The sequence below is a fragment of the Pseudonaja textilis genome, chromosome Z (assembly GCF_049901715.1).
Source record: "Pseudonaja textilis isolate UNSWEBS1 chromosome Z, rPseTex1.2, whole genome shotgun sequence".
NCBI classification, from domain to species: Eukaryota; Metazoa; Chordata; class Lepidosauria; order Squamata; family Elapidae; genus Pseudonaja; species Pseudonaja textilis.
The window spans coordinates 101,259,295-101,283,927 of record NC_142008.1 but is presented as its reverse complement, the minus strand read 5'-3'; the positions used below and the strand labels follow the sequence as shown (position 1 = coordinate 101,283,927).

The 24,633-nt window shown below is 41.1% G+C and overlaps 1 protein-coding gene across 12 annotated transcripts in view; it reads left to right on the top strand.

The window, feature by feature from the left end:
* The window catches only part of HDAC5 (histone deacetylase 5), a 134,029-nt gene that overhangs the window by 74,950 nt on the left and 34,446 nt on the right, over window positions 1–24,633 (top strand). For 10 of the 12 annotated variants that reach the window (XR_015740096.1, XR_015740097.1, XM_087916391.1 and 7 more), the window contains 6 exons: window positions 1,141–1,400; window positions 10,781–10,925; window positions 12,027–12,144; window positions 13,914–14,044; window positions 17,118–17,249; window positions 19,306–19,418. Coding sequence is in view for 10 of the 12 variants with exons in the window: in XM_087916391.1 (XP_087772517.1) it covers window positions 1,141–1,400; window positions 10,781–10,925; window positions 12,027–12,144; window positions 13,914–14,044; window positions 17,118–17,249; window positions 19,306–19,418 (899 nt within the window). In the remaining 2 variants the exon portion in view is untranslated. The remainder of the gene's footprint in view (window positions 1–1,140; window positions 1,401–10,780; window positions 10,926–12,026; window positions 12,145–13,913; window positions 14,045–17,117; window positions 17,250–19,305; window positions 19,419–24,633) is intronic. The other 2 variants (XM_087916396.1, XM_087916395.1) reach the window with 1 other exon arrangement.

Genomic DNA, 24,633 nt, shown 5'->3' with positions numbered 1-24,633 from the left:
CTGCTCTTTTCCTTTTTTTTTTTTTTATTTAAATGATTGTGTAGCTGGTAACTCAGGGTTTCTGTCAGAATTTTGAAATAAATTATAACATGCAAAAAAAAAAATGAAATTGAACTTTTAGGCCACAGTTAAGGATTTAGAAGCTCTCTGGTATTTGTTGTTACAAACTGAGGAACAAAACCTGGAGCAAGTATGTTGCTGTGATAGGTAAACATTTTATAAATTTGGAGTGGGAGGTATTAGTTATATGAAGATATGAAACTCAATCTACTTGTGGCTTTTATTTCCAAGCCTCTTTGACTTCCTTGGGTTGAATTTCTGAACCCACAATTCTAATATCTGTTCAGTCACGTGATTGGAGCTCTTCAGCATAATACTGTAAGCAATCTCAAAAGGACCATTAAAAGGATGAAATAATGATAGGCAAAAGATAACAGGATCTGCTCTTTGGCAAGATATATTTTCTTTGATTATTTAGTAATAGCAGCAAAAATGTCTTTTCCTCCCACTTTCTGAATTATAATCTAACCATAGATTCTTAGGTAGTCAAGAAACACAGTCTACACAGATAACAGGGTTATCAGCAAGATTAAAGGGATTTTAACATTTGCAGAACTACAACATTTTTTAAGAAGAAGAAAAATAATATTTTCTTTTAATCCTGTAATCTAGTAGGGTAGAATTTGATCACTGAACAGGAAACAATTACTCAGTAAAGTAAAAAGTAAACATATTGAATCAATCCTGAAAAAATAAGAATGGGTAGCTGGTTGAAAATCTGAAATACAATATTTTTTGTTGCAACTCCCATTTGTTATTGTCAGCCACAAACAAACCCCCCAAACCTTTCCCAAGCATCCAGACTGTTAATCAACCCTCCATGACATTGGAGCAACCAAGAATTTAATGGCAAGATAGACTTCATAAATGATAAATCATGTTTAGTTGCTGACGTGAATAAAATTATAATAATATTCATGAATTTTGTCTTTGACAGTTTTATTATGCAAACAGAAAAACTCTACTTGCTGCAAGGCTCTTCTTTAAGGATAGACAAACATGCACATATAGGCCATGATCTCTACGCTCTTTGTTGCAGATTGTTCTACTGCAATCATGAACTCTCTTTCTAATCTCCAGCTATGGACTTGAAGCCCGTTCTTCCCATGGTGATGCAGAGTTCTTGCAACAGCAACAGCAGCCCAGTGGATTTGCGGATGGATTCCCGGTCCAATGTGCCCACTATGGACCCAACTGTCCGGGAGCAGCAGTTGCAGCAGGAACTACTGGCTCTGAAACAGCAACAGCAATTGCAGAAGCAGCTGCTCTTTGCCGAGTTTCAGAAGCAACATGAGCACCTAACACGGCAGCATGAAGTCCAGTTGCAGAAACACCTCAAGGTAATTTGGAAATGAACTCACCAAGCCATCTCCTTCTGAATCTTACTTTTCGTGTCACACCCAGTATTGGCTATTTGAACTGGCAGCAGTTGTCAAGAATCCTAACCCAGCGGAAATCCTATGAACAGGATTATACTTGGAATGGTATGCGTACAATACCTTGTTTAGTTACATAATGACATAGGCTAATGATATTAGTGCTGTTGCAATAGCATATTTCCTAGAATAAAAATCAATAGTTGAAGCATAGTTTCAGATTTGATGAAGTTACATACAAGCAAGATTGAGTGTTGATAAAACCCAGACCTAAAAGGCTTGGGGTTCTGGCTAACATTTCTTCTGACATTATAGCAGGTAGTTTCTCCAGTCTTGCGACCTGGGGCTCCCATGATAGCTGTGACCTGAATTACCATTTATCTCCTTTATTTCCTCTTTCTTCCTTGATCTTGCAACCATTGGCTAACACCTCTAGAAAATAGCCAGTAGATGACCGTTAAAAAAAATCAGAAAACTAATTCTTCACTGCTGTATAATAGTTGTCTAGAATTTGGCAGCCCAACTAAGGTAATCCTATCCATCCTCCTATTAAATTAATGGTTCTTCCTAGACACTGGCAAAGTCTTGAATTCTACAGGTTGCCATCTGATATAGAACAAGACAGGAAAATATTCAGTTGATCATTAATCTGCATTCCATGATAGTCTGTATGTTTCTGAGCCTAATTAACAATCTCAACATTCAGGGACCTGAACCTATGTCCCCCATGTTTCTTTTCCTGTTCTCCACTGAGTTGATGGGAGAATCCAGAGTGGGTAGTCCCATGTCACCTGCTCTTCAGACTGAGTTGAATTCTGAAGACACGCCTCCCTGGTAACGGTCCTCAGTCTTCAACTCAGTCTCAGCTTGCTCAGATGTCTATTACGGAGGCTCTGAACCTTCGAGACTTTCCTTTTCTCTGGATTCGTCTGATAGATTTTCTCAGATACTTGGAGGACAGAGAGCACCAGAGCAAGCAGCTATAGCCCCCTGGAAGCTTTCCGCATCTGCGGAAGGGGGCTGGAGTCACTGATCGATCAATCATACTCCCTTTGAGAATAGTCGTGGCAGCAGTGTGCCGCTTAAGACTGCCACATGGCTAGTAGCGAGCTTCCAAATCAGTTGTTGAGTGCTCCAGCACTTGTTACAATTATTTACATTTGGCGGCTCTCTATAGGCTAGAGGAGAGCCATGGCAGCTGTGTATCGCTTAAGACTGCCTTTGGAGCAGTAAAACTTCCTTTGCAGCAATTAGTTTTCAAGTGGAAGGGGCTTTCCAGAACAGAAAACGAAAGCAATTTGCAAGTGCCTGCTTTGTTGCTGAACCAATCTTGGAATAAACTGTGAGTTGCAGGAAATTTGGGATCTGAATGGATGCTGGAGGGCTGATCGTGAGGGATCTTCCTCCAACTGAAAGCTCTTTTATCACCTTTGCCTCAGGCTAAAGTTAGGAAGAGACTAGCTGGATCCAGGTCAGCTGGGTCAGGGACTGCAGCCAAGCTTAAGGCCAGAGCTCTTGCTTCCAAAAGCCAACTAGGGCTGAAAAGAAGCAAGCTAAGAGAAGGCATACAGCCTTAGATAAAGAGTTTGAGAAAGCCAGGAAGGATTTAGAACATTAGAAGCAATCAACAGAGGCCAAAGTGGCTCCTGACTCCCTTTTCTGCCATTTTTCTGAGACAGGCTTTAGCCAGAGGAGATTGCAGGGCCCAATACCCTACGTGTCCAAGTTGGTCTCCAGCGGGTTCTAGCGAGCAATATATTCATCAGGGCCTTCCTTTGCCTTCTTACTTCCCACCTTCTACAAGTGTTATGGCAGATATGGCGGTAGCACTGAAGAAAGACACCAACTTGCTGCAAGCCCTGTCTCGGAGGCTATTTCACTCCTACAGCAGTGGGGCTCCGCCCAGGAGAGTCTCAAATTCCACAAATGCCACCTTACTTCAGAGCTTGGATCTCACAAGCCATTAGGCAGGAGATGGCAGCAGAGTTTCAGCAATGGCAGTGGTTGCTCATATCAATGGCTGATCAGGATTTGCAATCTGAGCAGAGGCTCTACACTGGGGAGGAACAACTCTACAGGCCTCATACTCTTCAACCTTCATTCAGAAGCCCGTCCTCTGCCTCGGAGAGAGAGCTACATGATGATAATGATTTGTCTGAAGATAACAGTGAATCATCTAGCACCTTGGCCAAGGCTTATTCCATCCCAGCCTATTTAAACCTCTACTTACTGCTCCAAAGGCAGTCTTAAGGCTAAGTCTTACTGCTCCAAAGGCAGTCTTAAGGCTGAGAGCATGGCTGGCCTCAGAAAGCAGCCGGTAGTCCAGGACACTCTACGAGATGAGTCAGTTCCTAAGGACTTCATTTTTACAGATAAGACCACAGAGGCTGATGCCATATCTGTGCCCAAGATGTTTCTAAATGTGATCAGGAGACAGTGGGTCATACCGGGGGTTTACTCCCAATTCAGTAGCTCGGAGACCATATTCTTCAACATTGACCCTGAACTACTGGATGCAATTCAGATCCCGTCGGTGGATGCAGCCTTGACCTTGACATCCATGTTACCACCTGATGCAGAGGATGTGCTTAAAGCTGAGGAAAGGAAGGAGCCTGGGCCATTAGAGCTTCCATGGCAGCAGCTTTCTTCACTCGGGCCTCATTGCATTGGTTCAAGCAGCTGCAGGGAAGGATCCCTGCAGAAGACCTTCAAATCCACCAGGAGATTACTAAGATTATTTATAATGGAATTTATAATGGATGCCACGCTGAATGCCGCCAAGTTTTCTTCGAGGGTGATTGTCTCTTTGGGCACAGCCTGTCAAATGTTGTGACTCCGTTATTGGAATATGGACAGCAAGAATAAATGGAAATTAGCTTCCATCCCCCTTCAAGGGGGAGAAGCTATTTGGGGAATCTCTGGTTCCATTTTTATTGGAAACCCAGAGACAAGCAGAGGGCAGACTACCGCTCTTTGCCCTATTTTAGGAGACCCTCCTACAGGCAGGGGGAAGCTGGAGCAAGCTTTCTCTGACAGCAACAGCCCTTTTTCCCTAGACCTACCAACCAGGCAGATAGGCCAGCTTTTGGATCCAGAGGCAGACAGCAGCATCCCTTTTGTGGCAACAATAGCAGATCCTTCAGAAGTTCCAAGTGACTTCAAGCTGGATCCCCCCCATAGGGGGCCATCTTGGTCTATTTACACATCGTTGGGAGCAGATCACAACAGATGCCTGGATCAGGGAGACAATAGGGACAGGGCTATTTCTCGAGTTTCTCTTTTCACCCCCGAAATGCTTCATCCGTTTCCAGAGATCTGGCAAAGAGGAACCCCATGGAATCGGCAATCCAGCATTTGATGGACATTTGGGCCATCCAACTGGTGCCAGTGCACCAGAGCGGGCAGGGGTTCTGTTCAATGTTGTTCTTTATCCCAAAGACCTCCAGCGGGTGGAGAGTGATTCTAAATCTCAAGGGACTTAACAGGCACTGGTCTACAGAAGAGTCAAGATGCATTGCCCCCATTCCATTCTGGAAGGGATTTGGGAGGGGAACTTCTTGACCTCTGTGAATCTGATGGAGGCTTACATGCCTGTTTATCCAAATCACCAACTGTTCCTGCAGTTTTGCTATGCTGGCCGCCATTTTCAGTACATGACCCTCCTGTTTGGCCTGTCAGCAGCTCCTTGAATGTTTACCAAGATCCTGGCAGCAGTAGCTGCATACCTCAGAATCCTTCCCATCAGATCCAGTGCTACCTGGATGAAATCCTGATCGAGTTCTCCTCGCACCTACAAGCAGAGGAGGATCTGCATATGACAATTGGGATCCTCAGGGAGCATGGCTTCTCAATAAACATTTGGTCCCCTCAACCCAGCTCGTACACTTGGGGTTGATTATAGACACCTTAACTGGACATGTCTTTCTCTCCCAGGAGTGATGGGACAGCATCAAGGCCTTGTACCTCAGCTTCTGTGCAAAATGATTTCCTGCATTGCCATAGTTCCCTGGGCACGATTTCATGCCCAGTTCTTACAGTGGTTTCTGCTTCCCTATCAAAAGGCGGGCTGGGAAATTCAGCAGTGAGGGTTCGAGTGCTACCAATGTTACTTCGCTCACTCTGCTGGTGGCAGTCCTGGACTATCACTTGAGGTTGTTGCTTCAAGGAACCTTGAAGACTGACTATCAGAACCAATGCCAGTCTGTTTGGTTGGGAGGCCCACCTGGGGCCAGATTCACAGGACATCCAGGGGCAGTGGAGGAGCTGCATCACAATATCAACTGGCTGGAGCTCAGGGCAGCTCAGTTGGCCCTCAAAGGATTCCAGCAGGAGGTTTCGGGACAGCATGTTCTACTTCTCACAGACAAATGTGGCCACCAAGGCCCACATCAATCAGCAGGGGAGGACACCAGGTTCTGATCCCTAATGTAGGAAGTGACCCTACTGTGCCTTTGGGCAGAGAGACGTGTACTATCAATACTGGCAGAGCACATCTTGGGAGTATTGAATGTGCAGGCAGACTGGCTAAGCAGGGTCACAGTTGCCCAGTTAGAATGGTGCCTGCATCCCAGTCTGTTCAAGGAGCTTTCAGAGCAATTTGATTGTCCAATTCTGGACCTCTTTGCCTTTCTGTTAAACTCTCAACCTCCATAATTCCTTACAAGGTTCCCAGCACCAGGGGTGGAAGGGTTCAATGCACTGTGCTGCCCATGGCCCCGTGGCCTCTTGTATGCATTCCCCCACTCTGCCTCTAATTCCAGGTACAATCAGAAGGGTACTGTTGGAGAGGGCGGAGGTCTTACTACTAGCTCTATGTGGCCCAGACGACCATGGTTTGCCAATCTGGTAAGTCTGTCGATTTCCAGGGCTTGGAGGATTCCCCCCAAGCAGAGTCTCCCTCACCCAGGGTCCCATCAAACATCCGGAGCCCCAGTGGCTACAGTTGACCATCTGGCACTTGAGCGGGGACTTCTGAGATGGGAAAAATTCTCCATGCAGATCATACAGACAATTCAGGCAGGCAGACAGACAGTCTTCCACTGCGAGGATTTATGATGCAATGTGGAAGAATTTATATGGTTGGTGTTCGAGATGTCAGATTGAATCCACCTCGGTGTCAGTAGCAGATATTCTGGACTTTCTGCAAGACGGTCTAGATGGTGGTCTATCACTGAATACTTTGCGATGGCAGGAGGCAGCCTTGGCTTCAGTGGTGTCATTTGAGAATTTGATTTCTCTTGCTCAGCAATCTATGGTAAGAGCCTTTCTTAGAGGTGCAATGAACCTGAAGTCACCAGTCGTGCATCAGTACTCTACTTGGGACCTACCAAAAGTACAGGCTCTGACTGTGGCATTGTTTGAGCCTCTACGAGAGACTAGCCTGTGCCTCCTAAGGTCCAAGGTGATTTTCCTGGTGGCCATTACCTCAGCCAGAAGGATTTCAGAGTTGGCGGCCTTATTGGTGAGGAAGGACCTGTGTTTTTTCCATCAGAACAGTGTGGTTCTGTGGCTGGACCCTGCCTTTCTGTCTAAGATAAACTCCTTGTTCCATCATTCGTAAGAGTTGATCTTGCCTGTCCAGAGCCTAGGCATGCTCTGGAGGTGAGATGGCATACCTTGGATGTGAGGAAGATCCTCCACTTTTACATAAAATGAACTACTTTTATTAGGAAGACTGAGTCCCTGTTTGTATCTTTTCAACTGTTGACTGGGACACAAGGTTACTCCGTCCACTGTTTGATGCTGACTAGGTGTTTGTATTGCCAAGGCGAGCTCCAGGCCCTCTCAGTGCCCAGAAGGATTATGGCGCACTCTACCAGGAGTGCAGCCACGATGGCAGCTTGGGCGACACAGGCCTCTGTGGAGGAGATTTGTCAGGTGGCAATGCCATTCATCCGGCATTATAGACTGGACATCTTCGCATTGGCAGAAGCAGCCTTCAGCAGGCGAGTCCTGCAAGGGGTACATGTCAAAGCGGGGACTTCAGACCAGATCGTGCCCGCCCGTAGGACAGCCAGTTTTGGTATGTCCCACTCTGGATTCTCCCATTGACTCAGTGGAGAATGGGTGTTGGTACTTACCTGATCATCATTTCTTGGGGAGTCGATGGGAGAATCTAGCCCCACCCTGTGGACTGTCTGGTTCAGAGTCCAGGAGGGGTTGCCTTTGGCTTGGAGAAGGACGACTGGATTCGCTTCATCTTCATCTTGACTGGGGACTGTTAGGAGGGAGTCATGTCCTCAGAATTCAACTCAGTCTGAAGAGCATGTGACATGAGACTACTCACTCTGGATTCTCCTGTCAACTCCCCGAGAAATGGCGTTCAGGTAAGTACCAACACTCATTTTCTTCTTTGCTCTTTACTGTTGTTAAATCCTTGCTATAGCTTTCATCTGTTACCCAAACTGTTCCAGGGATCAGGGTTTTTTCTAATAGGGCATCCATATTTTAGAGCTCAATTCAGGGAAGAACTATTTACGTTGGGAATGGGATGAGGTATGTATCAATCAGCTTTTTCTAATTTTGAATTGGCAAATATGGTGGGTTGCTTCTGCCTTGTTTTAATGTTTTCTTCATCATCAAAATGCAGAGCTCTTTATGAAGGAGAGACCCCAAGTTCAAATAAGCAAGCTAGAATTTAAAATTCAACACAGATGAAAATATAGAAATACAACTGCATTCACTTCAGTTACATTTAATTAGCTACTCTGGATTGGAGTAGAAATCCCTTTAGGCACTGTTGAGCTAAGAAGAGGCAAGACTCAAAAAATGGCATTGATTCTGTATCTTTTCATTTGAAAGTCCTTAGACCTAATCCAAATAGGGAGAAAAAGAGACTGGGTATTTGAATAGTGATCCCCCCTCCCCTCCGACATGATCAAAGACCATTATGTGCTGTTGTTTTCCAATTTGCAGAATCCAGTGATAAGAATTTGTAGTGATTTGAATTCTGGCATATTCCTTCATCTCTAAGTGTGACATTATGTTTCTATTTTGATCAGTCATGTGTGCATCTCCAGACTTTGTTTCAATAGCAATAATTAAAACTACTTGGGTGATATTATTTGATGGTGTTCATGTATTGTATTTTAGTAATCCATATTTTCAAGGACAGGAAGATTCTGTCAGTATGAATCACTCATACCCACTTCATACTTTTAAAAGCACTTTGAGAAACAGACTACAATGTTCCTTATTTTAAGAACTTACAGTCTAATCAAGCTATTACATACACTGACCTCATTCAAATATAACTCTGAACTTCAGATTAATGCAATGAGCCCAGATAAGGCTGAAAACTTGTATGTCTTTTCAGCTTTCTTCCATTGTGATTATGAAGAGGAAATTATTTATAGTTTTCTGAAACTTGTTAAACTTGTTTTTATATTCAAACTGGTATAAAACATTTCCACTATACTTTATAATTCTGGCTTGTTCAGATAAACTGGTGGGTTCATATATTAGACTAAAAAATATACAATGAGTTACATCATGCTGAATAAGCTACATTATCAGTTGATGTGTGTAGGAATCAAATAAATGAGTTACAACTAATTACAGGCTTGTCAGAAGATGAGAGAGTTAGTAACGTTCAGTAGTAACCATTAAGTATTAAATCTGAACATAATGTTGCATCTAATGATCAGGTTTTTTATACATGAACATTTTTATTTGTATTTTACAAACCGTTGTACATATAAATGCTATCACTCGGTGTTTTAGTCAGTATTTTGTAGCCTTTTATCTTAGCTATTATCTCAGATTTCCATTTTTCCACTTTTCATTTACTTACGGCTTTTGCTTAAAAAATATTTAGTTAAATCCATAGTTTATAAGCCACATTCACAGTGATACATCTTCAATTTTGAATTATGCATACCAGGTCCTTTCATAGATCTGGAAGTTTTCAGTCAGATTCTCTCCATACTTTTTATGTTTTCAGAAATCATAATTGTCAGGGATAAAAACCAGAACTAGAAAGAGGATTCTTTGTATCATAAAATTGATCTCAATTTCTAATATCTTGACAATTCTTGATGCAGGCTTTTTTGGGGGGTGGGGGGTGGGGTGGGGGAAATGGTTTGCATTGCTGCTTTTGGATTATTTTTCAGCTGTCTAACTATAATATTATATGGCTGCCCATCTTAAGCAATTCTGGGCAACTGATAAGAAGCCAGAAGTCCTGAAATATGTAGTCTCCCATCTCAGTACTATCCAGATCAGAAACTACTTATAAAGAGACCAAATATGGCCAGGTGCTTCTATTTCCTAATGTCATTCTGTATCATATCCGCCCTACAAAAATCCTTTCTCTCTGATTTTGCTATTTTTCTTCTGAAGGTGTTGGTACAGACATTAGAACCTAGAAAGGCAAGTAGTCTGCAGGGATGATGTTTGTGTTCATTCCTAATTCCATCACCTTTTTTGCAGTTACTTGTAAAATAAATTAAAGACTGGGAAATAATGTTATTTTATTATCGAATTGAAGTTTCTGACTTTTAAAGCAATATTTTTACAAGGTTTTTGGTGTCTGTATTTATCAAACCTAAATTTATTTTTGTGTGGTTACCATAACACAATTAAATGTTGACAACGGATACCTATACTAGGAAAGAACATCTTAGAGAATAGGAAGAGGAAAGGCATGGGCTTTGGTAGAAATATGTTACATAAGCATAAATACACAAAGAAAAAAATTACCTTGTGGACAGCATAGGCATACAGAGCCCAAGTTTGATTTTTGCCTAATAAGAGAGCTAATCACAAAAACAATAGGAGAGAAGTATAATTCATGTAAAAAAAAGTAACAGCTGACAGGTCATAAAATACTAGATGGGAACAATGCAAAAGAGAAACCATCAGCCAATAAAATAAAGAGAAATCTCAATTACTACAAAATGTAAATATGCTCTGTAAAAGCAATGTCAAAGCAAATATGGACCTCTTGAAAGACATTGCAGAGCACTAGCTTTACTATTAATCTCAGACAATTAACTGAGTATTAGAAATGTTTTCTACATGGGAATAGGAGTTCCATGATAGTTTTATTCGAGGAGATTTCTAAATGGCTAAAATGCTGTAGAAAAAAAACGCTGTTATAACTTTCCTATCACTCAGAAGTTTTATAAAGCAACAATTACTGCTAGAGAGAAATTGTTAATGAGCAAAGACAATATTCATTTACATTTTCCAGCTTTGCTGCTATAATCTGTGTTTGAAAAATAGCACAGAGTAACCTGCAAATGTATACCTGGATTTTGTTATGTGACATTCATGCACAATGTAGCCTCAAGTACGTACACAATTCCTTTTGGTATTGACCCTTTCCCTGTTCCTTTTTGCAGCAGCAGCAGGAAATGTTGGCAGCAAAGCGTCAACAAGAACTAGAGCAACAGCGTAAACGAGAACAACAGCGACAAGAAGAGCTGGAGAAGCAGCGTCTGGAGCAGCAGTTACTCATCTTACGCAACAAGGAGAAAAGCAAAGAAAGTAATAAGTTTTAATTGCATTGCACTGCATTTATTGGAATGATATCCTGTTTATATTTCATGGACTGGAAGAAGAAACTATAGAGGAGCTAGAGGATTATATTCTCCTATTCCCAAAGTACCATATAGAGAAGCATATTTGAAAACAATCCACATGGACCTAAACCCACTCAGATAATTAAAATTGTCCTCACAAGTATATTGGCAATATAAAGATGTAAATAAATAAACGAACTTGGCTTTCAAGCCAAGGTTAGACTTCTTTGTCATGGCACTTCCTTTCAGATGGAGATTCTTTGCAAAGTAATTTTCAGATTTTTCACAAATCTGCAACCTTTGGGAGTTATTTTTTGAATAAAGATGAGCAATCATTGTCTCTTTGAAGATTAATTGAGGCAATGTATGGTGAGTTGAGCACCCATGGTTGTACATATAGTCAATCTTGCATATAAGCAGACAGGTATAGTACATAAATGCATTTCTGTATAGTCATAAAACATGCAAGTTCTTTTTCACTCCGGACAGACAAATTTACCACTTTTCTCCAGCATGACTAAGCTCTTGACAGCTTACAAACAATTATCTGTGTCAACAGCAACATGGGGATGGGCTGAATTGAGAGATCTCAATGGCAAACCTCATGGGACTTACCCCTGATTTGGGATTGTATAACATACTTAAAGACAATAAAATTTCAGGCATTTTTGGATGTTATACTATGTCTGGCTTGGCTCTTCGATTGATGTTGTAACCTCCACCTCATAATAAATGAATAAAGAATGGTTTAAAAAATATAGTAAATGTAACTCTGTGATGGAATTCTTCAAGAATATGTGAAGGATGATGTGATAAAAATTCTTGCCAGTGTGCTTAGGAAAAATGGATTTCCCCCCTTTTGTAAGCTTGATTGAAGCTGGGTTTTAAAAATAGGTTGTTAGCATGGAATACAAGATGAGAAGAGTAGTGTCCCTGAACACATTTCACTGGCATACTTGTGAGAATTGAAGGTCACATATTTGCATAGCCCCAGCTTAGGGAAGAGAGATAACATCTCAACTTGCCTTTAATGTTTTCTACCAGTGTTTTTCTATAATTTTTAAAGGTGCTATTGCAAGCACTGAAGTGAAGCTGAAACTTCAAGAGTTCCTTCTCAGCAAGTCAAAAGAGCCAACTACAGTGGGTGGCTTGAATCATTCCCTCTCCCAGCATCCCAAATGCTGGTAAGTCTTTCCTTTGTCTCTAGGACAGAGTTTTTCAATCTTGACAACTTTTAAGATGTATGGACTTCAACTCCCAGAATTTCCTAGTCAGCATGCTGGCTAAGAATTCTGGGAGTTGAAATCCATATACCTTAAAGTTGCCAAGATTGAGAAACCCTGCTCTAGAATTTTCAACTAAGTCTGATTTAGGACAGGCTGTGCATAGAGTTGAGTTTCAATTCTGGAACAAATACTTCAGTCACAAACATGGAAGAGCTTTACAGCCTGTGTGCAACTGATATTTGCTCCTGTATATCCGGCAATAGGAAAAAATAGGAATAAGTCTTTCATTTTCAAGGACTCAATTTTCTCTAAATTTAACTGTGTTTGTTGGGTTCTTCTTCAGCAAATAATTATATTTACATAATTATATTATGGTGGGAAGTAGTTCATTCATTCATCTAGCTCAAAATAGCGTTTTCACAGTTCCCTCACCAGTATGCCAGCTTGTGTGTTTCTTCTCTGTATGTATATGTATATGTCTGTGCATGCAAAAGAAAATTCTATTTTTGGATAACGAATTGTGGGGGAATTGGAAGCGTGAGACACTTTCTACTTCCTTTTCTGTTCACAACAGTAGTACATCTTTGTCTAATTTGTATAGCATCTGGTCAAATCCATTTCTCAAAGAAACTAGCAGTTTTCCTGGAAATATCTCTAAGTCCTTCCCAGTCTTATCCAGTTATGCCTGTACTTATTCTCATGCTTCTACTATCAGGTAGCTTTCAGAATTTTTTCTTTGAATTGCTATTTTACAAAAAAAGGCCATAGATAGCAGACTGAATTTGGTGTACTGGTTTAAGCTCTAATGATAAATTGATACTCTATGTTGCTTGATGAAATGGTATTAATATTGATCAAATAACCAGTTAAATTTTGGGCTGAAGATCTGTATTATTACACAAAATCAGTGATCATTCTTGAGCCAAAAGGGGAAATGGAAAACATAAAGATTACTATGATCTTCCTTCCAATCTTCCTTTTGACTTCATTCTTTACAAATTTAAGAATCATCTCACAATGGTAGGGTTAATGAGCATTGTGGTATTACAGAACTTTTTCATCAAAGCTGAATCAAAAGGTAGAAGAATTTCAGGTTATACAGAAAAAAACAAGTTGGATGAAAAAATGAATGATAACTGAATCCATCTGTACTAGTGGCCTTTCACTACTGAGTATACAGCTGGTCTGACTGCGCTTTTCATTTAATGAAATTAAAGAAATGCCAAGTAACTATAAGGTAAACATGAATTCCAATATGAATGGAAAAAGCAGAAGAAAACTTTTGGAAGAAGCAGAGGTAGTCCTCACTTAGCTACCACAAGTGTTATGAGTAAGTTGCTAAGCGCTGTGGTCACTATGTAGAAAATCATTGACTGGCTTACAATTTATTTCCACTTTCTTCATTATCGCTGTTGCAAAGTGCACAAACAGTGACCTCTTGATTGTAGTGTGCTGCGACTCATAAATTTGAAGATTGATTAGAAAGCTAATGGGTTTTTTTATATGCCATTGTAATTTTGAATGTTTGTTAAATGAGCCAATTAGAAAGTGAGGACTCTGTATGCTAATTAGTGTGCAAACATGGCTATCTTGATTTAAATCTTGATGACTGTTGGGTTATTGGTTTTTCTTTGTAAGTTACCCAGAATCACCAAGAGTGAGTTGGGCAGCCATATAATTTTTTTTAATAAATAAATAAACCTGGCCTTTTTTTCTGATTTGTGCAGGGGAGCTCATCATACCTCATTGGACCAGAGTTCCCCTCCCCAGACAGGAAGCCCGGGAACACCAGCCTCTTGCAAACTACCTTTACTTGGCACTTACGATAGCAGAGATGACTTTCCACTCCGGAAAACTGGTTAGTAAGAATCAATAGTTGAAGAATAAACAAAAGGGGAGAAGGTCAATTTCCATGGCTTTCTGGACCTTATATGTGCTAGCTTGTAAAAACAATGGCTGGTGCTGAGAGAGCAAAGGAAAGAAAAAATGATTTATTCTGATGAACTACAAATTAAGAATATTCATTCAAGTATGTTATAAAATACTGCATTTACAATGTGAAAAACTCAACTTCTGACTGAAAATCAAACTCACATACTAAATCCTCATTCTGCTAAAATATTATTAGGACATGAATTCTAAACTTACAGTAAAGAAATGGATAAACATACTGTGAAGACTGACTTAACAAACAGCCTATTTTTAGATGCAATCAGTGCTCCCTTGCAAGAAATCAGCTGTTTAGATGCTAATTGTGTAACAGCTCAGCTGGTTTTTGCAAAAGCTTTTTTTACAGTCGAACTAAGTTGGAAAAAAACAGCACAGGTGCTGTGTGAAATCAGGAAATTTTAGGAACATAGGAAGCTGCCTTATGCCAAGTCTGACTGTTTGTCTTCCTAACCTAGTGATTGGCAGCATGAACACTACCTAAGGTCTTAAGTCAGTAAAGAATCTTTTCCATCACCTCTTTATCTTATTGCCTGGAGAAGCTATTAACAATCTAGTGGTTCTCCCCATTGTTCTCTCCACTAACAGTCTGTTAGGTATATTTTGTGGTTATTTGAATCTTGCCAAGATCTTGGTTACAAGTAAAAAGTACTCAGTTTGAAAGAATTAAATCTTGAAAAGGTGGTGCAGAGAAACTAGCCAATTTCTATGTTATAGTCTCTAAAATGATAAGATCTGAATAAATGTAAATAGTCTATTTGGCACAGTGTGATTGAATATATACTTTCAAAGGACACATAGAAATGGTGTTTAGCAAAACCATGGAATTTGTAGCTATCGGATGGTATCATGTCCACTAAGCTTTCAAAGGGGACCAAACAAATTTATAAAATATCAGCTAGCAATAGCTGCTAGTCCTAGTAGCTATTTACTACTTCCTTAATCCCAGACAGCTGTTAGCAAGAGGGGAAGAAGAAAACAACTATCCTGTCTTTGTTTATGAACTTCCTGAATGCATCTGAATAACTAGTGGATGGACTAAATGGATCATAAGTTTGACCCAACTGGGTTCTACTTACTCTTTTATAAAGACATAATAGCTGAATTGGAAAAAGTTGTCTATATAGAATATCTTCCAGATTTCATGGAGTAAAATAATTTAAATTGGCATCCTGGGTGGGAGGCAGAGGATTTTATCAGGCAGAGGAGTATGAACAAGTCAGAATAAGCTTCATCTACCTACACAGGCCCTGTGATGACCCAGGGCGTGGCATAAAGGCAACACAGTCATATAAATAAGAAGTATCTCCAACTTTGCCCCCAATGTCTAGGTTACCTTCAGCTGGAGAAAAAACTGTCTCAAGAACAGTCTTTAAGTGGAGGAAATTCAGTCCGAAAACAAAGTATATACAAACTGTAAATAAAAATCCACACAAACCACGCTGCATTAATTAACTTGACAGGACAGGATAAGGCAGTGGTCACCAACCAGTGGGCCAGGGACCACTGGTGGTCTGCGAGAAAATGTTGGTGATCCACAGAAAAATGTCACCCCAAAACAATTAATCCAGGCCCACGTGGCTCGTGGGAATACAAGGCTTGCGGCGCTTGCATTGAGAACATGAGGTAGTGAGGGGAGTGGGGGGAAGAGCGGGGGGGGAACTTGCCCCACTTGCCCCACGTGCCTGGCCTGGCCACTGGGCTGCTTTTTTCCGCTTTTGTTATGCTTTTGGCTACCAAATGATCATTCTTTATTTGGGATTGCAGGATACCATCTCCAGCTCCATTCTCAGAGAGAGAGAGAGAGACTTCTGGCTTCATGCGAGGAAAGAAGCAGAAACAGCAAAATTCATTCTTTCTCTCCCCCAAACTCTCCCAGAAATGACTCTTTGTGACCCTGCACAAGGTATCCTGCTCCAAGAGGCTGCACCGGCGCAACAAGTCTCACAAAGACTCATTTCTGGCAGAGTTTGAGGGAGAGAAAGAAAGATTTATGCCGTTTCTGCTGCTTTCCTTGCATGAAGCCAGAAATCTCTCTCCCCCTGAGAATGGAGCTGGAGATGGTATCCTGCAATCCCAAATAAAGAATGATCAATTGGTAGGAAACTGGGGTGGGGAATTTTCCTGCAGACTTTTTTTGGGATTTTCCTAAGGTCTCTGGTCTGCAGGATTTAAAATTGTGAATTTGGTGGTCCCTGAGGTCCAAAAAGTTGGTGACACCTGGGATAAGGAATTGCAGTCTGGAAAGGCCAGCAAAACACACACAGCTGGGAAAACGCCAGGGACCCAGATAAGCCTTGACAATACCAGATAATTCAAGATTTGCTCTCAACAGTTTGCTATGCGCAATTTCCCCCTTTAAACACTATGTTCCCAGCTGTAGCTAATGAAGGGAATCAGGGCCCTTTCCTCCCCTGTAAGCCATGTAATCCATGTTGCTCCTTTCTCTGTTCCTCCCTGCATGCCCTAGGATGAAGAGGGGGTGGGCCTGGACCTTCCTGCAAATTCCCTCTCTCTTGCTCTACCTCTCCCCTGCTCTGCCCAGCTGGACTTTGCCCTTCCCCAGTGTCTTCACAGCCAATGGAGCCACATTCCCAGCCCCTGTCAGCTGCTCAGCCTCCCCCTTTGAATCAGATTCCAACAGGGGCATGACAGGCCCTATTAGTCCTGGACTATCATTTGAAGGATACCTGTGCTGCTTGGAGTCATCCGGAATCCAGATATCATGGACTTTGACATTTAACTATGGTGGCTGGCATTTGGTAGAATTAGAAGGCATTGTATTGGGAATGAGTATTTTATTGTTATGCTTCAGAAATGGAGAATAAATATATTTATAATAAAAAATCTCACTCTTTCTTGAAGCAATACGATTGATCTGCAGTGAGCTTTTTCTCCTCTCTACAATTTGCTTCCTTGCTAAGTCTACCTCAGTAGAATACTGATCACCTCAGTTGTCATTCTTGCTTGCTTCTTCTTTTCAGCCTCAGAACCCAATTTAAAAGTGCGCTCACGATTAAAACAGAAGGTGGCAGAGAGAAGAAGCAGTCCTCTGTTGCGGAGGAAAGATGGGACAGTCATCAGCACCTTCAAAAAACGAGCGATTGAAATCACAGGTGAGAGGACATTAGCCCAGCTTAAGTGCAAGTATCATTTGCTTTTGAAAAAAAACTGGATGAAACATTTCATTCCTCAGTCCTCTCCCTGAGTATGTCAAGAAGGGAGAAAAATGACTGATTAAAAAAGTGTGTCTGGTATACTCTGTGTGCTACAAAGTGTTTGATGAAACAGGATACTGGAATTCAAAACGTTGCAATTAAAGAAAAAAAATGGCAAAATAGATAAAACAATCATTTGTGGAAATGTAATTGTAAAGCCGTGTTTTCCTAAAGAATGGAACTTGTGCAATTTCCCCTCACTTTCTTCTCTCTCTTTTGCTTGAAAGATGTTTTAAACTATATTCACTGAGCAGTGATAGCTTAGCTATGAGCACTGCTCAAATTACATTGTGATGACATGAAACTGTGTTTTTATTTTAAATAAACATGGCTTGGTGGTAAAGAAGCTGGAATCAAAGTTGAATTAATTTTTCAGATAATTAAAATAATTTTTGTTGTTCCAGTTTTTGGCTAGTTCCAGTTTATTTTTCTGCCATTTTTATTTTTATTTTATTTTTACCTTATGGTTTTTACAGGTATATTAGAAATTTTAATGATGCTCAAAAATAAATTTGAATTAAACTATAAATTATATTAACCATGGTTAAATTCTCATACTGTATTATGCATGCATCGAGTCTTTGGACTCCCTGACAAACATTCTATCAAATTCCCACATAATACTAACTAATACTAAGTAAATTTTATTACTTATATATTATTGCATCATGAGTTTGGATATGACTAGAAATCTATTCAAAAGGGAGCACAATAATTCAGGTCAGAAAATATGAGTGTCATAAGAATTATAGCATTTCTTTTTTAAAAACACGAAAGAGGAAGAAATATTTGAATATTTTTAGTTTAATCTTGACCCAATAGTATGATGACATAATTCTCAGTAAAGTGATAATTATTCAAAGACCTCTTAAATGTATTGCAGTCTAAGAGGAGGGATGGATGAACCTAAGAACAGATTTAAAAAGCTCAGGAATAAATATATATATGTGATAAATTCATTTTAGATGTACCACTGATAATCTAGATTGTGGTAATTTATTTGGTGGGCATTTAACTTGTAGGAGTTGTAGAAGAACATTCTGAATATTTTTTTTTATTTTAACTGGGAAAAGGGGGAGTATAGAAGGTTGGCATTTAAGCTCTTAGCAACCTGAGGCTCCTTCTTGGAAACCAGATTTCTCTTTGTTTCACATCTGCATTTATAGTTAATGTAGAAAGGTGAATTTGAAATGCCAAACACTAAGCTAGGAACATTCATTTCTGTGTGGTGAAATCATGCCTTATATCCTTCTCTCTTTTTTTATCAATTCTAATAAAACAAGGAAATCTAAACATTTTGATTAGAAAATAACAAATGGAGGTAAGTTTATCATTTACAGAATCACAAATGGAGGTAATAGTCAGTTTTAGGAAGCTAACTTGTAAATAGCCACCTGCAAGCTTCTCAATTATTAGTGAAAAGAACTATTTCCTCACCAGTTCATTGGAAAACTGTTAGAAAGAGACTAAGAAAATCTCTACCCAATGTATATTCAGGGAAAATTGGGAATCATTAGTCACTGAAATTCTATAATGGTATCCTTTCATGTCAATAAATTTATTTAAAAACTGATGGAATATTGTTTGGAATAATTGCTTTCAGTTGAGACAGCTGTTCAGTTAACAGCCCTGTGAACTAGAAACATGGGAATGCTAGGGATTTTTTTATGCAGCTTATGTAAATTGTATGTTGTATAACATGATGATATTCCTTTATTGCATGTCCACATTCTTTGGTGCTTTGTTCTGTTATAAAGGAAAACCAAATCAACAACTGAATTTTAACTTGTCAACATAAATTTTTCCAATATTTCTTTGCTACCATGTAAATTGAAACTTGATTCTGCTTCAAAATAAAAAGTGAAATTTTCAATAGCCTAATTGGGCACAAGAGCATCTTAATTCAGCAGAAGACTGACATGGTGGCAATCCCCTCCCCAAACTTTCATTGCAGTGTCTTCAATGTGCAACAGTGCTCCTGGATCTGGCCCAAGTTCCCCAAACAGCTCCAACTGCGCCATCACAGAAAACGGGCTTACTGGGTCAGTGCCTAATATACATACTGAGGTAAGGCTAGTGAAAGAGTGTTGCTACCTGCTGCGATGTGCTGCTTTTCTTGTCTACCTGTACATATTTAGCCCACTATTTGTTGCTTTGAACAATAATGTGTTGACTTGGGGCAGAGATCTGGGCTCAGACGACTGCACTCATCTGGGGCTCCCCACTCGATGTGGCCTATCATTATTTTAGCTTCGCAGATTAAATGTGAGAATAGCAATTGGGGTAGAACATCTCTTACTTGCTTCCTTAAGCAAGTGCATGCATTGTCTGTCTGTCTATCTATGAATGCGCACACATGTAATTTTTACTGAATAATTTTAACAAGATAACAACAGTATAAATATTTTAAACAAAAAAATAGAAAAGGAAAAATTTTATAAAGAGGCAGCTTCAATTTTTTTAACAGTTATAAATGAATTTATATTTCAGTCTCTCTAAGATTACATTATCATTTTCTTTTTCCATAGTCAACTATAAATCACAAAGTCATTTTTTCTTTTTTTCCCCTTAAAATGTCTATAAGGGTTTTCCAATTATTGATAGATGTAGTTATTGATTTTTAATCAAAGAAGTTAAATTTGCTGCCTCCACTAGTTCTTCACTGACCATCCCTTTGCTGTGGGTATTTCAGAGCATTTCTATTTTTTTGCATATAATAGTCTTGCGGTAGTAATCATATATAAAAATAATCCTCAATGGCTCTTTTTTACTTGACTGTCCATTAATCCTAGCAAGAAAAGTTCTGATTTCAGTTCAACACAATATTCAACACAATATACATGTTGACATGTTCAGTTCAACACAATATACATATTCACTTTAAAGCCAAGAATATATTAAGGCAGAAGGTTGTCCAATCCCAGGATAAAACATCCAGACAAACTGAGCAATGTGATATATGCAATGCTATGAGACATACGCAGATGTGTAACAGTGATGAAACAGACAACCACTTTACATGTACGTGGCTCAACATAAGAGAAGAGACCCATCAGGACAAGATTCAGCAGTCCTCATGCATCTGAAAAACAAAAATCACTCTTTTGAAGATAGCAAAGTCACATTTTGTATGAAGAGGACCACTGGTTTGAAGGTGGGTTAGAATTAAACATTTCCTTCAAAACAGAGGGAGACGAATAAGACATCTCCTCTCTCGAGTTTACAATGCAGCCCTTGCAACAATTCCAAGAAGATTGAACAATCAAGAGCACCCTGATTCAGATAACCCTGAGGCCACAGATACCCCCTTTTTTTTTAACCAACTCTTTTTAAGTCCTACTTAAGGGCAAAGCAGCAACACCCTTGGGAGTGACCCAACTACAGTGGAGTCAGCACTAGACCTGACAGACCCAGGTGAGCTGCTCTTTGAGAAACCAATCAAGGAGAGTGAAGAGATTCCCTCACCTGAATTATTTTGAGATGTAATTCAAGGACAATGGATCCAACCAGTGGTGTTCACAACAGCAGGCGGTACTGACAAAAGATTCTATAATGTGGCCCCAGATCTCTCTGAGGCACTACAACCACCAGCTATAGATGGACAGGTGGCAGCCTTAACTTCCTCCTCTATTCTGTCTAAAAACAGATAAGATTCTTTGAAGGTGGAGGATAAGAAGGCAGAACTGACGCTCCACAAGGTGCATCAGGTAGCTGCCTGGGAGGTCAAAGCGTCCACAGCCGCATCCTTTTTCAACAGAGCCACGCTCATCTGGCTATGCCAGATGCAGGAGAGGGTTGCTCAGCAAGATATCAACAAACTGATAGATGCTTTGGAATTCTCAGCAGATGCCACCCTGAATGCCACCAAGTTCGCTTCTAAGGCCATGGCTGCTTCCATAGCAGTCCAGCGAATACTGTGGCTCTGCCATTGATGGGACATGAAGTCTAAGTGGAAACCAGCCTCTGCTCCCCACAAAGATGGCAAGCTATTTGTAGAGGCCTTAAGTCTAACTCTGTCTTGATGGAGACTAAAGAGAAGACAGAAGGAAGGTTCTACCTTTGGTGTATAAAAGAACAGACCGCTGCCACTCGCCCTATTTCTGGAAGCAAGACCTCCTTTTGGTCCATAGACGTGGGATTTGGGGTCCACCATTTCCAGAGGATGTTATACATGCAGGCAAGACAGACAGCTGGACAAATCTGATTTCAAGGACAGAAATGGCCAACAAGATCAAAACAAACGGCCATTTTGGGGCATGGGCAGTTGCCCCTTCTGCTGCTGATGACAAGCCCACCCCTCTTATTGGTAGGTGCTTAAGTCTATTTGCCAGCCAATGGGCATCAACCACTACATACACCTGGATCCTGAACACGGTGAGACTAGGTCTCACCCTAGATTTCCTCTCCACACCCCTGAGTTTCTTCATAAGTTCCTCGATCTCAAGGGACAAGACAAAAAGAAGCCTCATGGAGGCAGCAGTTCAACACTTACTGGACATCCAAACTATTTAACCAGTTCCATGGGACAAGCAGGGGCAGGAGTTTTACTCCATTCTGTTTGTAGTCCCAAAGACCTTGGGGGGATGGAGAGCAATCCTGGACCTGAAAAGACATCTAATCTACAAAAGATTCAAAATGCAGTCCCTCTAGTCAATACTGGGGAGCATCCAAGAGGGCAACTTCCTGACATCTTTAGACTTCACGGAAGTATATCTACACATACCTATCCTCCCATCTCATCAGAAATTTCTGTGGTTTCATTATGCCAGTCGGCATTATCAATACAAAGCCCTACCATTCAGCCTATCCTCAACACCCAGAACTTTCACCAGGGTACTGGCAATGAAAGCAGCACATTTCATAGCAATTCCAGTGCGCATCCAATGTTATCAGGATGACATATTAGTCTCAAGGCAACAGAGGACCTACTAGGAACACGGGTTCTCTGTGAATTTCGACAAGAGTCATCTGTCTCCTACAAATCGACTGCTACACCTGGGTGCTGTCACAGATACCAGGTCATGCAAGTTCTCCCTGTCTCAGGAGCAACAAGTCGGTATCAAAGTCTTGGCGGGCCAAGTTCAGACAACCCAAACAGTAATCCTGGCCCTTCTCTTGCAGCTTCTGGGCAAAATGGTGCCCTGCATATCGTTTGTACCTTGGGCACGCCTTCCGCAAGAACCTTGCAGTGGTTCCTTCTGCCCTACCAAAAATCAGGCAGGAGCAACTTGAAGGTTCAGGTTCTACCAAAGGCACTGCACTGTCCAATGGTGTTCAGGTTCAGGTTCTACCAAAGGCACTGCACTGTCCAATGGTGGAGGTTGCAGGACATAACCCAGGTGTGTCTTCAAGGAACCCAACCACCTGACCATTATCACAGATGCCAGCCTATTTGGCTGGGGCATCCATTGCCAGTCCCAGATAGCACAAGGACAGTGGTTCTAAACGGACCTCAGGAACAACATCAACTGGCTGCAACTCAGGGCAACTCATCCCTGAGGAGGTTCCAGGAAAGTATATTGGGTCACCACATATTCATTCTGACATAGCCACCAAGGCACATATCAACTGTCAAGGGAGGACCATTCCAGAGCACTCATGCAGGAGGCAAGACGATTAGAACTCTGGGCAGAGAGACATCTCCTCTCCATCAGAGTGGAGCACATTTCAGGGACAGCGAATGTACAGGCAAACTGGCTCAGCAGAGCCACAATCGACCACTCAGAGTGGCGCCTACACCCAGACCTGTTCAGGGAAGTTTCAGAAATCCAATCGTGGATCTCTTTGCTTCCCCAACAAATGCCCAGTTACCAAGGTTTTATTCCAGGCTTCCAACAGTGGGGGCGGAAAGAGCAACGATTTTCCACAACCCATGGTGCCTGGGACCTGCTATATGCCTTTCCCTCACTTCCCCTAATTCTGAGAGTAATGAAAAAAGTGATACAGGAGAAGGCGGATATCCTACTTCTAGCCCCACATTGGCCCAGACGTCCGTGGTATGCAGATCTGGTCAGTCTATCGGTATCCAAGCCATGGAGGATTCCTCGAGAAAGAGTCTCCCTAAGTCAGGGAGCATTGCTTCATCCAGAACCACAGTGGCTTCAACTGACCATTTGGCATTTGAGCAGACAGCTCTGAGTCAGCTCAATTGTTCCAGTAAGATCATACAAACAATCCAGGGGGCCCTCAACCAACAGAATTTACAACGCCACATTGAGAACCTTCTGTGATAATAAGGAGCAGCAGTAGACCTGGGAAGAGTGTGACTAAAGAGAGTTGACTAAAGACCAGGGGGACTGGAGTGGGCCCTCTGGGGATGAAGTCCACTGAATTGGATAAAGACCAAAGGATCCTATGGCAATGTGGTGGCAGAGTGGGATGTCCAAAATATGGTGCAATATTCTAAAGCAAGGTAGGATATCTAAGAGTTAGACAGCAAGGCTATCTGAAATGGAATCAGGCCCAGATATGTGAGCCAATATTGTCTGAGAACTTATAAGGCCGCAACAAAAGGAAAGGCTGCACTCATTAGAAAGCATGAATTTATTCCTGATAACAAGAAGCAGCAGTAGATCTGGAAGAGTGTGACAGCAAATTGGGGTTGCCTAAAGGCCAGGGAGGCTGGAGTGGGCCCGCTGGGATATGGGAGCCCACTGAATTGGATAAAAACCAAAGGATCCTATGGCAATGTGGTTTAGAGTCAGCCTATTGCTTCCAACAATCTGGGGCCTCATTTACCAACCTCTGATGGTTAGAAGGTTGAATCAACCAATTGAGAATTGAACTCCTGGAGTGAGCAGTGAGTTAGGCCTGCTATACTGCATTCTAACCCATTCTAAGCACTGGCTCTTAAAGGAAGGGAGTTTTGCCCTTGCAGAAATTAAACACTGTGCTGGTTGATGAAACCAGACCAAAATATCACAGCATGTACCAAACACATTAATATGGGTTAAATAAAAGGGTCAGTTTGTCCAGTTGAACAGATTCCTAGAACAGATTGGGAGAAAAAAGTGCCCAAATATACCAAAGGAAGGCTACCTGAAATGGGATCAGGCCCAGATATGTGAGCCAATATCGTCCCAACAAGAGGAAAGGCTGCACTCATTATGAAGAGCTGCAAATTCACATATTGATTATTTCTCTTTAACAAAAGCTTTTAATGCGATAGAATGTCTACTGAGGAAAAACATTGCTTTTACTTTTCCAAGAGAAGCATGTGATTCCATACAGTGTTTATATGGACAGTGCCAGGCTTCTTGTAACAACCTGAAAGCTCCCCGAA